Here is a 14,463-nt window from a genome sequence, read left to right as displayed (position 1 = left end):
GCTGTCCAGCAACAATGGAGTAGTTTAATGCTCTTATTTCTAAAATGTAGCAGATATTGAAGGTGATAGCACTGGGTTAGGGTCAACAAGGAAAGGACAGAAGTGCAGGGAATGCATTTGTATTTGATGTAGGACATGAAGCATGGGAATGGCTTACATACCAACACTACAAGGAGAGTCCCATTGGGCAAAGCAGGGTAAGGAGCAGTAGATCACTGTGTGCCCTTCAACATGTAAGCTAGGATGGGACTCCATCCCTGAAATACATTTACACATGGTATTACTTAGGGGAATACAGTTGTTATGATTTTTAACTTGGCATATAACATTTTAGCTCCAGTAATCCTAGCTAGTGGGTCATTTTCTCCTAAATGGCACCTGGGTGCATTGTACCTCCTGAGACATTGGCATGGTCTACTTCCAGTCATTGGAAAGGAAAAGAGGAGAATCCAGTGGCAAATCCACACCTGCTTCCCAAAAGCCATAATCGAGAGGTAATATATGTCACATCCATGTGCCCTAATGGAAAGCCCACGTTTAGATCTAAAGGTTGGGCCTGATAAATGTAATTTTTGCCTGGCTAGCAAATTTTCAATGGCTACTTTATTCTAGAAGGGAAGCATGAATTATTTACTGGATAGATGACCATTTCTGCCACATCCTGTGACTGCCGCACTTGTATTGAGAAATTTGATACTTTAATTATCGTTCATCTATTGAGCATTTGTCTTCATGGCCAAAGGTCATGTCTTTCTAATTTGCCAGATCTGCAAATCCTAACAACGTGCAAAATTGCAATGTTCTCTTTTGTTTTAGTATTTTACTGGCTCAGTCATTGGCCTCTGTTAGAGAAGAAAACAATTTCACCTTCAAGGAGTAATCTAAGGACAGTTAACAAAGACTCTGTGTGTGACATTTCGGAAAGGATTGAAGGAATCAAAAATGGGTGGTGGAATATGCACTGGGATGCTGTTACCACTCCCAGGCCTGAAGGATTCATGGGAGGGTGTTTATTGGAACTGTGTAATGTGTCTGACAGGGATCGTGGCTTAAGCTATGAAACATGCAGCCTTTGCCAAACCATGGTGTAACAGGGAGAGATCCAGGGGAATAAATGTCCTAACTGTTAGGCTGGAGGAAGGAAAAACAAGGACATGCAAACAGAACTGAGAGATGCCATAGGGGGAAAACAGAACAGACCCCAAGGTCTGTGCCTTATATGGAAAGGGGACAGCTCTTCCTGAATTCCATCCTTCTGATGTGCCAACTAAGACCCAGATGTCAGCCTCCTCCCTCTTGGAAGGAAAAAAGTTTCTAGTTGTCTATTATGTCACCTTTAGCCAATCATACCTCTCCACGCCCCCTAGGATAGCTTGCCCACTCCTCTCCCTCCTAACCCCCCCACTCCCTGACTGGGTGTGACTTCCCCAGCCTGTAATACACAGACCACGGAACATCACCCGGGGATAGATTTAAATAAACTACTTGGCCCTTTGTTGCCTCTCGTTGCCTGCTTATTTTGGCTAAAATTTCTCTTACACTAACCACTCTCTTTTCACCCTCTGATCACTGCCAGTACCTCCAGTAGCCAAATGAACTAACTGGAAGCTAGAGGCCATGTGCCCAGATAATGCTGTTCATTGAGCTCTGCCTCCCAAGGCACAGGGTGGGGCTGAGAGGGTCTTGAGAGGCAAGTGGAGAATGTCCAGTAAATTCTCCAAGCATTTTATCTGATTTCTATGTGACCTGAGATTTTGATCTGAGAAATTACGGGACTTAATACTTAACATTTACAATGGGATGATTTCTGTCTTGAGGGTGCAAATCAAGGGGTAATCTAAGGACAGTCTTGAGGCAAAAGAGAGAAAGATACCATAAGTATATCACATGTGCATTTAGACAAATATCAGGGACACAAGAACTCAAGTTTCATGAGTTGTTATTGATTTCCAGGTTCAAATTCTGTCAGCCCTAAATATCAGGCTCAGAAAGGTCTAGTTTTCCCAAATACAGTATGCTCTCTAAAATATTTCTTTTGGGGGACTCATTGGGCTCTCCCAATAAAAAATATATTACTTGCATTATATTAATCTTTTGATGCTTTAGTTGTATTATATTAATATTACTGTTGATGTTTTTAATCATGCTATGTGTTATTTATTAGTCATTACATCCCAAGTGCTGTTTCAAAGGGCTTTTACATGAATTATTGTGATTCTCACAAGAACTTATGAAATAGGTACTACTATTAGATTGTTGTAATTTACTTTATTGTAAATTAAATCAAGACACTGAAAAGCCAAATTATTTAGCAAAATTCACTCATGTAGTAAGTGGAAGAGTTAGTATTTGGAACAAGGTGGGCTGATCACAGAACTTGTCCTATTAAAAAATCTGTGTTCTTCTGAGTTTATGCACAAGATGTTTTTGATATGAGCACCAGAAAAGAGAGTCTTTGTAAGCACAGTCTGATTGATTCATATTTTTTTAATTGTATTTTTACCATGTACTAAAATATTAGTCTTTGGAAGTCAGTTGTGCCATAGTGGTGTATAAATATATGCTTTTCCATTTGAGGGAGATAAAACACTGAAATTCAGAGATACAGCTGATTTTTGGATAGCTTTATGAATTATTACTTTCTATTTGGTTTCTTTGAATAAACAAGTAAGAATTGGAAAATAATATTATCCCCCAAAAGCCAAGATTACCTTATCAGAGGTATTGTTTTTCCTCAACTCGCCCAAATCTGCTTGCATATTGATAGTCTAAAACAAGATAAGGAGTCAGGTATCTTTGGGTGTTAGTGCACAAAGCTATACAAGTAATACATATTTATTGAGTATTTGTTACATTTGGACTCTGCTCAGTACTTTATATAATTATATTAAATAACCCTCACAATTACCTTATGAGTAATATAATAGTCTTAAACCTGTTTCACAGATGAAGAGACTGAATTTTCAGAGACTATTTTACCAAAAGCCACACAGGGGGTAAGTTCTAAAGTAATGTTTCTTGAAATGTATCAAAGACTATTTGTATTAAAATTATGTGTTTATTAAAAACAGGACCCTGTGTCTCCTCAGCCTTCCAACTGAGCACCCTAAGATTTGTGTTTGAACACCTGCATGTTTTAACAAACACTTCAGTTGAAATGTTTGAGAATCACATTCGTAAGTTTTACTCCCACTAATTTAAGAAGAAAGAGTACCTTCAGAAAAGCTGTAGGAAAGAAATGCAATTTTTGCCTGTTCTCCTGCTAAAGGGAACCTCCCCAATGTATCTATAAATACTTCATGAGTTATTCAGCAAAAACCAAGCATAGAACTGACAGGAAACGAATTAGATAAAGCATTTTTACTTGCTGTCCTATCTATTAACCTATGAACTATGTTAAGAATTCATTTTCAAACCCCATCAGTTTTCTTGCAAACTTCATTTCCCTTCTTTTGCATAGGAAATCACTGCTGCTGAGTCAGACCAGAGGTGGACTTGGAATAGCAGCTGTATTTGTGTAGCGCTTTACTGACTGCGGTGCCTTCTAATGAACTGCCTCCCACAGCGAGCAGCAAATATTTTTCTATTTCCTGTGAGCCAGGAACTATGCATGGCACTGGGCATAGGATGGCATATAGAAGCCATGCTGTTCTCTTTCATGGACTTTCTGATATGGTTAATATGCTGAAGTTTTATTTTATGTTGCAAAACTGTGAGGCATGTAAGATGGGTATCCTCCCATTTTAAATAGGAGAAAATAGAAGTTAAAGAGGCTACAGGACTGGTCAGCCCATGGTTGTACTGTAGTTAAGTAAACCATCTAAGTTATTTTACAATCCCCAGCTTAGTTTTCTTTCCACTACCTTAGGCTGTCTTTCAAACAGATATTTTGCGTAGTTTTCAAACTTAGATATTTTGCATAGCTCAGGTCAATTAAGTACTAACCTTTCTTACTCCAATTAAAATGTACGTGTTTAGCATATGGACAGTGACTGTGAAGGGGTATGTGCGGGGGACTTGGTGAAGGGGGGAGCCTAGTAAACATAATGTTCTTCATGTAATTGTAGATTAATGTTACCAAAACAAAATTTAAAAAATGTACGCGTTTACAGAGGAAGATGCAGTGAATCATACTCTATTTAGATAATTAGCAATGGAAGACAAGGAAAAAGAAAATTAGTGGGAACAGAACAATTTGGGAAACAAATGAGTAACTCACAGGTTGGCTTCTGGATGTACAAAGGAGGGACTAAGATACCCCTTTGTAGGGACTGGGGAGGATGGGTAGGAAGGGAGGGAGAAGGGGGGGAAGAAGAAAGGGGGCCTTACGATTAGCATGTATAATATGGGGGGGGCACGGGGAGGGCTGTGCAACACAGAGAAGACAAGTAGTGATTTTACAGCATCTTACTACGCTGATGGACAGTGACTATAATGGGGTATGTGGGGGGGACTTGGTGAAGTGGGGAGCCTAGTAAACATAATGTTCCTCATGTAATTGTGGATTAATGATACCAAAGAAAATGTTCTATATGGTAAAAAAAAAAAAGATACCCCTTTGTATAAGGGGTACATAAAGAAAAGACAAGGAAAGATAAGGCAAACATGACTCTAAGGGAAATAAGGGAAAAATAAGCAATTTTCTGGAAGCGATTCCTTCATCCAGATCTTTTATTGTGCAGTCAAGCCCTGGTCGTGACATTCTGTGCGTCTTTCTCTGTCACAGCAGCTTGTCCATCCTCGCCATGCCTGCCCTCCTCTCACAGATGAAGTAATGCTTGTTCTCACAGGAGGTAGGGCGGATTCTCCCGTTATGAAAATAGGCACAACACTTATTTTCTCTTCCATTTTCAGAAAGCTGAAACCTGTAAATGGAGAAGAGAATGAGTTCCTTTGAAAATTCATCAGCCATCAACAATCAAACTCTGGGTGTAGTCTTTTGTGGCACAAAGTGGAAACAAAAAGCATGGGGGGAAAAGGTAAAAACAACTTTTAGATCATTGAGAAACTTCCAGTCTGCTTGGAAGTATAAAATATATACATGTGAATCACTCAAGAGCCATTTAAGATAGCAGAAGATTAAGCAGCCAGTGAATGGGAGGTATGTAAGAAGTCCAGAGGAACTTGTAGACGGATGGAGATCTGGAAGGTTGGGAAAGGCTCTATCTTTTAATCTTTTCATAGAAGATCATACCTTATTTCTGTCTTGAAGGAAGGAGAGGATTTAGGTAAGCAGAGGAGGTGGGAGAGCTCTATAAGGCAAGGAGCTGCGCAGCAGGGATTGAGCTCAAGGAAAAGTTGGGATGTATTTTTTAAATGAGGATAGGAGACAGTAGACAGCACACTGGATTGTAATTGCCTGCTAACTTATCTCTATTCTGTTACACTGCTTATGACAAGAGAACCAAGAATATATTGATAATACATTGATTCATTTACCAAATATTTGTGGGATAACTCCTCTGTCCCCAAGTTGTTTTATGTGCTGATAATAGAGTGGAAAACAAAGGAAAGGTCCCTTCTTCTTGGGAACTTAGAAGGAGAGGATATTGGTAAGAAGCCAACAAATAAATAGACAATTTCAGAGAGTGGCCAAAGAACAAGTACAAAAACCCTTAGACAACAAAACAAGTTGATCTGTTGAAAGAAGGGAGGGAATACTGGTTAGCCTGCAATACTGTGAATGAAGGGGTAGGAGAAAAAGCCCAAGGTCTGTGAAGAAGCTGGCTTGTCCTTGTAGCAAGCTTCGTTCCTACCCATAGTAAATCCCTAATATCTGTTGAATAAATTAATTAGCATTTTAAGCAATGATCGGATTGTATAAGTTTTGCTTATCAGTTTAAATTTTAACTGGAGAGACATTGTAGTTTTGATGTACAGGATGAACAAAAGGTGCTGAAAACCATATTAAGTAATGCTTAATGTAGTTGGCCCCTTTGCCTGGATTGTCTGTGGAAGGATGGAGATGACATGAACATTACGACCACCTTGAGATGCTGCGTCTGATTCTCGGAGACCCCTGGAGTGGAAAAGTGGATAATGTGATACTAAAAAGTCAAAAGAAAGCAATAACTTTCAACCATGAAATAATGATGATAACTTTGTTCTAAAAAGATGTGAAGAGAAACAGATCAAGCTAAACATAAAACAAAACAAAACACACAAAATGTTCTAATGGTACAGTTGAGGGTAGAAATGAACCAGAAAAAACTACCAGTAGAAGTGGATTGTGATTAGATAAAGAGCAGAGGAATGAGAGGGTAGGGAGAGCAGAACTGTTTCAGTACTAACACTCTCTTGTTAGGATTAGATATGAATGGCTCAGCTTCTGCTTATATGACCCTCAGTAGGTACAGAGCCACCTTCCAACTTTCAAGTAACTTGCTCTCAAGAGGATAGAGGATCTCAGGAGTGAAATCTTAGTTCTGCCTTATATTCTGAGTGTCCAGTGACTTACATATTTTTGGAGGGAACTGAGCCATCTTCCCACATCCAGACCTTGTTAGGATTCTGGCAGGATAATCCAACCCAACGAATTAATGCAGTCCTGTTTTTGATGTATTCCTATTGCAAACCGAATAAATACAGTGGTCAAAATGCTTCCATCATTCTTGTAATGACATAAAGACAGAGCATCACAAGACCATGGATCAGAAAAAAAGTAGATCATATGTCTATATTAATATTAATTAATTATATCTGATATTTAGAATTGAGTCAAGTTCATTTTTTCAGAATAAAAAAATACTTGTAGGGCAGGGGAAAAACATGTACAAGATAGTTGACATTCTAATATTTCTGTGTTTTTCTTCCATCAGTTGAAGATTAGAGTCCCAAATAGAATACCATATATGGCCCTTAAATGAGATAAATAGTAAACAACTAGAGAAAGAAAATAAAAGAAATACATTGTTGCCAAACTTTACATTCCCTAGATTTAACCTCTGCTTTCTTTGGCTGCATTGTTTAAGCTTGCCCACCAAACTTACATACAGTAGTATTAATCTGTTTTAGTTATTTGGGTAAAAGAATTATACGATGTCTTTCTCAAAGGGATTTACAAATAACATGCAGTACTTTTTCTGACTTAAACCTTCTTCTGCTTATGAGTTATCACTATCTACTACACTGCACCTATTTGTTTTGTTCATTACTTCTTGCTCTGATTAGAATATAAACTCCATGAGCTTAGGGACTTTTAGGTTAGGTATGTTTATTAACTGTATAGTTTCAGGTCCTGGAAGAGTTCCACCATGTATCTGTTGTATTAATGGGTGAGTCGATCAGTCCATCTATCAATCTATGGGTAACACAATTAAAAGGAGGTCAAATGTTCATTTACTTTTATACCTACCAGGAAAACAAGGCAAATAAAAAATGACCTGAGCCTGTTAACAAATGTATGAGGCGCAGAATGGCATTCTAGGAGAAATATTGTGTGAAAGCGACTTTTGACTGCTTATTTCTTAAAGCTTGAGCCACCTGTCATCTCTCTGTTAATCCCTGTTATTTTCTTTGAAATATTTCCACATTATATACTTTGCTATAAGAAGTATATTCTATCTCAGTCTTCCTGAAATTCATCAATTTTTTATTTCTTAAAATGTACATAATTTTCTCTTTCAGTTAGAAATCTCCAACCTGGCATCTGCTTAAACTAATAAGATTCATTCAGATAATAAGATTATGTCTCCAATTAACCTCTTTGTAGTGGAATTGAAATTTTAGAGCACTCTTTTATTTTGCCTGGCTGGAAAGAAAATTTTACTTTTTTATCTGAATATCTTGTCTATAAGTCTGAGCCCACATAAAAAAGTAAACATATAGTAGAACAGGTTAGAACATGGGCTGAGCTCCTCAAGCCTTCAGCTCTCTGAATGGTGTAGGCCAGTTTTGCTGATAACTACAGCAATTCTGTAGAATATGACTGGTTTGAGTATCTGAGTCCTGTTGAATCTCAGCACATAGCTCAAATCCTGATATTCTATTCCAATCTATATTTGTTTTCATTTTTAATATGCAAATAAGTGAATAACCACTGTATTAGAAACTGTAGGATAAATACCATAAAGAATGTCTACCTTTTAAAATACATATATGTTTTGCTAAAACTCTTATTGGGTAGAAGGCAGATTCCAAGGCTTGGTTTCTGGCTTGCTCCCAGGATTCATGAAGAAGGCAAAGCCACATTAAACAGTAAAGGAAGAGCACATGAATGGATGTGGATGTATTTGGTTTGAAAATAGAACTTGTGTAAAGACTTAAACAGGGAGAACAGACTGGTGGCTGCCATAGGGGCAGAGACTGAGTGGGCAGGTGAATTAGGTGAAGGGGAGAGAGAGGTACAAAACGCCAATTGTAAAATAAATTAGTCCTGGGGATGGAAGTACAGCATAGGGAATATAGTCCATATATATAATATCTTTGTTGACAGATGGTAACTGCACTTATTGTGGTGAGCATTTAGTAATGTGTGAAATTTTTGAATAACTATGTTACGCACCTGAAACCAATGTAACTACATTTCAATTTAAAAAGAAAAAAAAATGCACTAAAAAAAGAAAACAGAGCCTTTGTTAGAAGTTATCAAAGAGAGGAAGGTAGAAGAGGAGACATGTCTAGCAGAAAATTTTCAACTGAAACGCTGTATATTTTACAAATAACATTGTACCAAAACTTGTCTGGGACAGTTTATGAAAAGATGGAATTTGCATTATAGTTTATTCAGATTGCCAACAATTTAACAGAAGCCAGGAAGCATTTAATATTAGGATAACACTGTTTTTTACATTGTACAATCATATTGAGTTTCTTAATAATTTCAGTTTCTTTCATGAATTAGTAGAGATTTGAGGACGCTGTGAAAGGCTAAATGACTTGGTGCAGAGACAACACCAGAACTCAGTCTCATTCATCCTATTTCACCACTTCCTACTCTCAAATGTTGTCATTTGTTACTGAGGTTGATAAGGTTTTCAGATTAGTGCAAAATTGTACAATCATATTGAGTTTCTTAATAATTTCAGTTTCTTTCATGAATTAGTAGAGATTTGAGGACGCTGTGAAAGGCTAAATGACTTGGTGCAGAGACAACACCAGAACTCAGTCTCATTCATCCTATTTCACCACTTCCTACTCTCAAATGTTGTCATTTGTTACTGAGGTTGATAAGGTTTTCAGATTAGTGCAAACTGGAAGATATGAGAAGAGTGTTTTGTTTTGTTTTTAATCATTTCATTGAGATTTTTCTCCTTATGACTCCAAAATATTTGACATAGGAATCTCCTTACCAGAATGTTCTGGCTGGCGATCTTCAGCAGAGTAGCATTCATGTCGGCACAGTACTGCTTACTCTCTTCCCATGTCACGTTGTGCCTGAAGAATCCATAGCAACTGTCTCCATAATATCTCCAGTTTGTGTCACATGGGCTGCATTTATGGTCTTAAGGGAAACCAAGGATAGGACCCCTTTCATTCTAAATCAGGCTTGCTTTTCTGCCATAGTCAATGTTTCTCGCAGATCTCACGATCCCTTACAGATAGCAGCACAGAAATACTTCTGGGACAGGGGTGATGAAGAGGTGACCAAACCATACTTACTGAAGCTGCCCTTTTTTTCTGATTGTTTGATTAAATCTTGGCAGAACTTCTTTGCTAACTGTTGCAGAGTTCCTGAGAGACTTTCTTTCTCAGCTTGTAGGTAGTTTTGCTGTGTGACAGCTGGATGTAAAAATTAGACAGTGATTCTCAATTGAGATAATAAAGTGGTGCAAAGGCTTTTCAATGAACTTTAACTTCAGTGGAGTTGTCGATCTATGAAGCATTTACTAGATACTCAGGAGCAAATGAGTGCTGAAAAGAGGTGAAGGGAAGTGGGGGGAGTAGAAACAATAAATTAACCGTGCAAAACTGACACTTGGAGGTCAGCCAAGAGGATAAATGAGCATGTGAAGACACAATCACAAATAGGGCAAATGCCACGATCAAACCATATGCCTGAAGCCATGGTTTTGACATTTCCTCAAATTCAGATTTCTAAGCAGGTTTCACAGAGGTGAATGTTCTCTGTTATTTTGTTTTTAATGTAATACCCAACTACTCATTCACTTAGAAGATACCTATGGATTCCTTGTTAGGCTCAAAGTACTGTGATAGGTAACTAATAGATAGCAAATGAAAGACTAAAATATCTTATGAAAAAATAAATCAGTATACAAGCTCATAGAGGATAATGTGACATTGGGAGGCTTTTAGGTTTATAGGAAGAAAAGATATTTATAAATTAGGTGTTATATGAATTATCTCTTAGTGGAAGTAAATACATCCATTAAGCAAAATGGAAAGGTGGTCATTTTAGGAAGAGGGAATAAATGAGCAAATTTTCAGGTAGGGGGCTCATTTGTGAACCTGAGGAAACTGAATATTAAGATAGGGAGAAAAAGAAAAGACAGGGAGAAAAACAGATAGAAAAAAATAGTTCCAAGAGGTAGTGTGGATCTATACAGAGGAGGATCTTAAAGGCCTGGGAAAAATTCTTGAAAATAATTTTTAATTAGTAAAAATGCCTAAAAAGGTGATTTTAATCAGACGAGGAAGACCAGAGTTCTCCTTTATTGAGAATATTTTGGCAGCTATGTATAGGATGATTGGAATAGTGACAGACAGATAGTGACAACTAGTCTTTGTGACATACACCAGGACCCTTAGGTGGTACCTTCTCAGATTAAATCTTTGGCAAGGAGTCAGTACTTACACATAATTCCCAGGGCTACCAGCCCAACAACCATCCCCATGCACAAGATCAGCAGAATCAAAGTGGTCACACGCCACACAGATGAGGAAGCTGGGTGAACTGCGGGCACACAATAAAGATGTCAGGGGCAGGCAGTGTGGCATAGCCGTGGGGCGGCGTCATCCCTGCCCCTGCCTCTCAAGACTTTTCAAGTGGTACAAACGGCTTCATTAGCAGCACTTGCCAGTGTTCCCTTGTTGATCATCAGCGGTAAGCACAACCCTCTCCCATTCCTCATATCCTTCCCCATCCCCAAAGGACTTCTCTCTGAGTTAAAACAGACACATTGTGTGTGTCTTTGTTGTATGCCCACCCCATAAACAATTGCTTTTATAAGCAACAACTGGAGAATCACACCCATTTGCTGACATCTTATAAAATTGGGTTGCAAAACATTTCTGTACTTGTCTCTCTGGTCTCTCATCCCTCTAGCTTAAACTTTATAAGCCTTATTATCATGTTCTCTGCTTGTGTCTTTTGCTGTTTATATTCTAAATAAGTCTCTCAGAGCCTATGTAGATACTAATCAAATGCTATAGAAAATGAAGGTCATACAGGAAATGAAATAGAACGGTACATGCTATCACTAGTAGGAAAGGGTAACTAGGGTTGACCCATTTCAATAATTAATCTCCAAATTGCTGGCTGTGGGCATTCTTACCTGAGGTGAGAGATGGTTTTCGAGGTTTTTTAATATTTAAGGTGATGTATCCATCTTCATCCTGCATGGCTTACCTTGCAAATGAGCTCAGGGTTCAGTGACTTTGCAAAATGTAGTGTCCATTCAGGATTTCAACGTCTTCCAAGCTGTGGTCCTCCAGTCTCTGCTAAGGTGGAGCCATATGAGCTGCAGCACATTTTTTTTTTTTTCCAGGAAGCTCTTTCATAGCTGGTCAGAGATACATGGACCTTGAACATAAAAATACAAAAGTAATAATAACTTGCTGTAAAGGAGTAGATATGGCATTTGTTTCCTGTTTCCTTATCTTTAACTCTGAATGAAGGAATACTGCATCACATGCTTCCTTTCAAAGAACAGAAGTTCATGCTGCATCTTAACCTTAGCAGAGTCTAAATCATATTGCTTACGTAAACTAACTTCTCATGAAAATTCATGGGTAGAACACCAGCAGGCAGTCTATCCCATTGTGAGGAGCAAGTCTAATATAATTTGATCTAATATGCGGTATATTACATGTTTCATGGTCTTGTGTTAAAGGGACCACTTCTAATTATGTCCTGGAATTCATCTAAATTCTTGCGTCTTTTGCAAACCAAATGTTTCTAAAAGTTGAGGACTTAGATGCTTAGATGAAGAGCTATTTGGGGAAAGGATGGTTTCATGCCCTTAACATCACAACGTAACATGTATTCCACACATTTAACTCTATGAGATGTGTTTTCACATTGTTATTTTAACTTACAATGAAAATAGTTATAAAAACAGCCAGAGAAAGCTGGCTGATGTGCTAATTGTAGGAATGATTTCTATTTGTCATTAGGGTAGTTTTACATCAGATATTTTGTTAAAACTACCTGGTCAGAAAAGCTTCCCTTCTCCTGAAAACTATTAGGCATTTATCTCATAACTGTATTTCTTTCTTTCTTTTTCTCTTTTTAGTTAGTAAAATGTTAGCCTGATCTTTTCAATATAGTAATTATAGAGGATCTCACTGCAGGCATTTTCATTGTTAACTTACCCTTTGGCCCATCTTATATATTTGTTTTTACTTCCTGTCAATCCCCTTCACTCTGAATTCTTTGCCAAATCTCTTAAAATAGTGTTTTATTTTAAAACTCCTTTTCCTACACACCTCAAATTATTTTGAAAGTAAGATGTAAAGAATAAACAAAACAGACATGAAAGGCATTGCCTGATTTACCAAACAGAGCATGGTGTCTTCAGCAGCAACCAATTATTAATCTAAAATCCCCTTACTTCAAATAAATTCCAAATCGAATAACAGTGCTAAAAATCAAATAATCACAGTTTTTAAATCCTCCAACCCATTTTGTCCCTGAGTTTCTTATCTCAGGTAAAATAATTAGGAGTTCCCCATCATGAGCAGGGTGAATTCAGGCTTTGCTCTGTCATTGATTCTACCACTGCTTCCCTTTGGTAACTCCTCTGTCAGCCCACGCAGGCTCTTCACTCCTCCTAAGAAGGCGCGATGCCCCCAGTCTTCTAGATCAGACGGAGAAATATTTCCACCCTCCCTCCCGTCCTCTGCCCACGTTTACTCACACACGCAGTCCGGAGGCTTCTCCCCCATCTCCGTTCCTCTCTCACACTGCCTTGCTTTAGTGATCTTTTCCTAAAACACACAGAAACCCTGACAAGTGATTGTGCCCAAGTGACAGGAGAGTGTGGAGGGTACAGTTTCAATGGCATTTATCCCATTTATTCCATGTCATGAATGCTTAAAACCATACATGTAACACCGAAGTAGGTAAAGTTGAAATGAGTAACACTGAGCCTCAGACGATATTCAGCCTCTGAATTCTCCTTTGGTTCTTTCCTCTTAATGAGTAATTAAGTAATTACTTATTGCCCATTGGTAATGCACCATTGGCCACTGGTTTTGGATCTTTGATGACTCTAGCCACAGGCTGAGGGTCTTATGTCCAGATCTTTGTTCCATAAAAATATATTTGCCTTCGTTTGTATCTCCCAAGCATAGCTTTGTGGTGTTAGAAATATGCCAGGCGAATACCGGATTCTCTGGGTCAAAGGAAGTCCGGGTGACATTAGCATTGATCCTGCTTTCTCCCTCTGCATAGCCTATAAATACAAGAGGGGTTACTCAGCAAAAATTAAGCTGAGAACTGCAGGAAAAAGAGCTAGATATAACAAACTTCTCCTTTCCCTTTCCCCAAATCCGGAGGCTTTGCTAGATATTTCTTAACCACCCTAAGGCCTTGTACTGACATTTTATTTCTGCTTGTTTATTGTATCGCTCCCTTAGGGGTTTTTTTCGGCTTAGGAAAGTATAGCTGAAAAATACTCCAAATAACCTGGTGAGTTTGAATTTGGCAGAAAACTTTTATTTGTTTAATAGTTTAGAGATTAAGAGGCAGTTTACATAAATGATCTCTTTTATTATAAAGTAAATATTTCATTAATTTAAGTGTGTTTCAGACATTGAAGTTGGTGGGAAGTATTCATGGAGAAAGTCCTAGTCCTGGTTCTTACGGAGCACAGACTCTGATTTTAGCTATTTAACCTTTATTTTTCAGTATTTTGAACTTCCCCCACCTACCACACTCCAGCCCACAAGTCCTTGTCTCTTGCTTCACTGTTTTCCATTCACTTGTCACTATCTGACATGCAGTCTTCTTATATATAAACATTTTTGTCAGGTATCCCCACAAGAACGCATTCAATGGCTCTAAAATAGTGACTAACATGCAGTTACCATCCACTAAATACTTGGTGAATGAAGGAATGAATATATGTACAATGGACATGTTTATCCTAATATTACACATGTAGAGAGTTTGGGGATTTTTCTGTGATCATATTTCTTGTAAAAAGTACCATCTACCTAGTTTCCAAGTTCTTTCCTCTACATTAAGATGTCTTTCTAATTAGGTATTACCAGACTCAGTTATCTGTATTTATAGCTGAAGAATGAGGGAAAGATAGGATCACAAGGTAAGGTATGTGTGGG

At 38.0% G+C, this 14,463-nt stretch overlaps 1 protein-coding gene across 2 annotated transcripts; it reads right to left on the bottom strand.

Annotated features, from left to right (window-relative positions):
* Window positions 1–4,653: 4,653 nt before the first annotated feature.
* On the bottom strand, window positions 4,654–13,108 carry CLEC1B (C-type lectin domain family 1 member B). 2 transcript variants are annotated; one of them, XM_037020698.2, is made up of 7 exons: window positions 13,038–13,108; window positions 11,454–11,701; window positions 10,754–10,852; window positions 9,601–9,720; window positions 9,291–9,442; window positions 6,458–6,564; window positions 4,654–4,865 (listed from the first exon to the last, which is right to left on the bottom strand). In XM_037020698.2, the coding sequence occupies exons 2-7, from the start codon at window positions 11,518–11,520 to the stop codon at window positions 4,721–4,723; spliced, it is 690 nt and encodes a 229-aa protein (XP_036876593.2). In that variant the 5' UTR covers window positions 11,521–11,701; window positions 13,038–13,108; the 3' UTR covers window positions 4,654–4,720. The 2 variants fall into 2 exon arrangements, with proteins under 2 accessions (XP_036876593.2, XP_073078932.1); XM_073222831.1 differs by lacking the exon at window positions 13,038–13,108 and having other exon boundaries at window positions 11,528–11,780.
* Window positions 13,109–14,463: the final 1,355 nt, after the last annotated feature.

Source organism: Manis javanica, chromosome 15, assembly GCF_040802235.1.
Source record: "Manis javanica isolate MJ-LG chromosome 15, MJ_LKY, whole genome shotgun sequence".
Classification (NCBI taxonomy): Eukaryota; Metazoa; Chordata; class Mammalia; order Pholidota; family Manidae; genus Manis; species Manis javanica.
The sequence above is the reverse complement of the archived record's forward strand: the minus strand, read 5'-3'. Positions and strand labels throughout refer to the sequence as shown.

Bases quoted from the DNA above. Each gene is read 5' to 3' on its own strand.
- CLEC1B (XM_037020698.2), bottom strand. From the start codon at position 11,520: ATGCAGGATGAAGATGGATACATCACCTTAAATATTAAAAAACCTCGA. The intron at 9,443-9,600 runs GTAAGTATGGTT...GTTTCCCTTAAG, and splicing joins AGAAAAAAAGGGCAGCTTCA to ACCATAAATGCAGCCCATGT. The intron at 4,866-6,457 runs GTAAGTCACTGG...CTCCATTTACAG, and splicing joins TCAGTTCCCTCCAAAAATAT to GTTTCAGCTTTCTGAAAATG.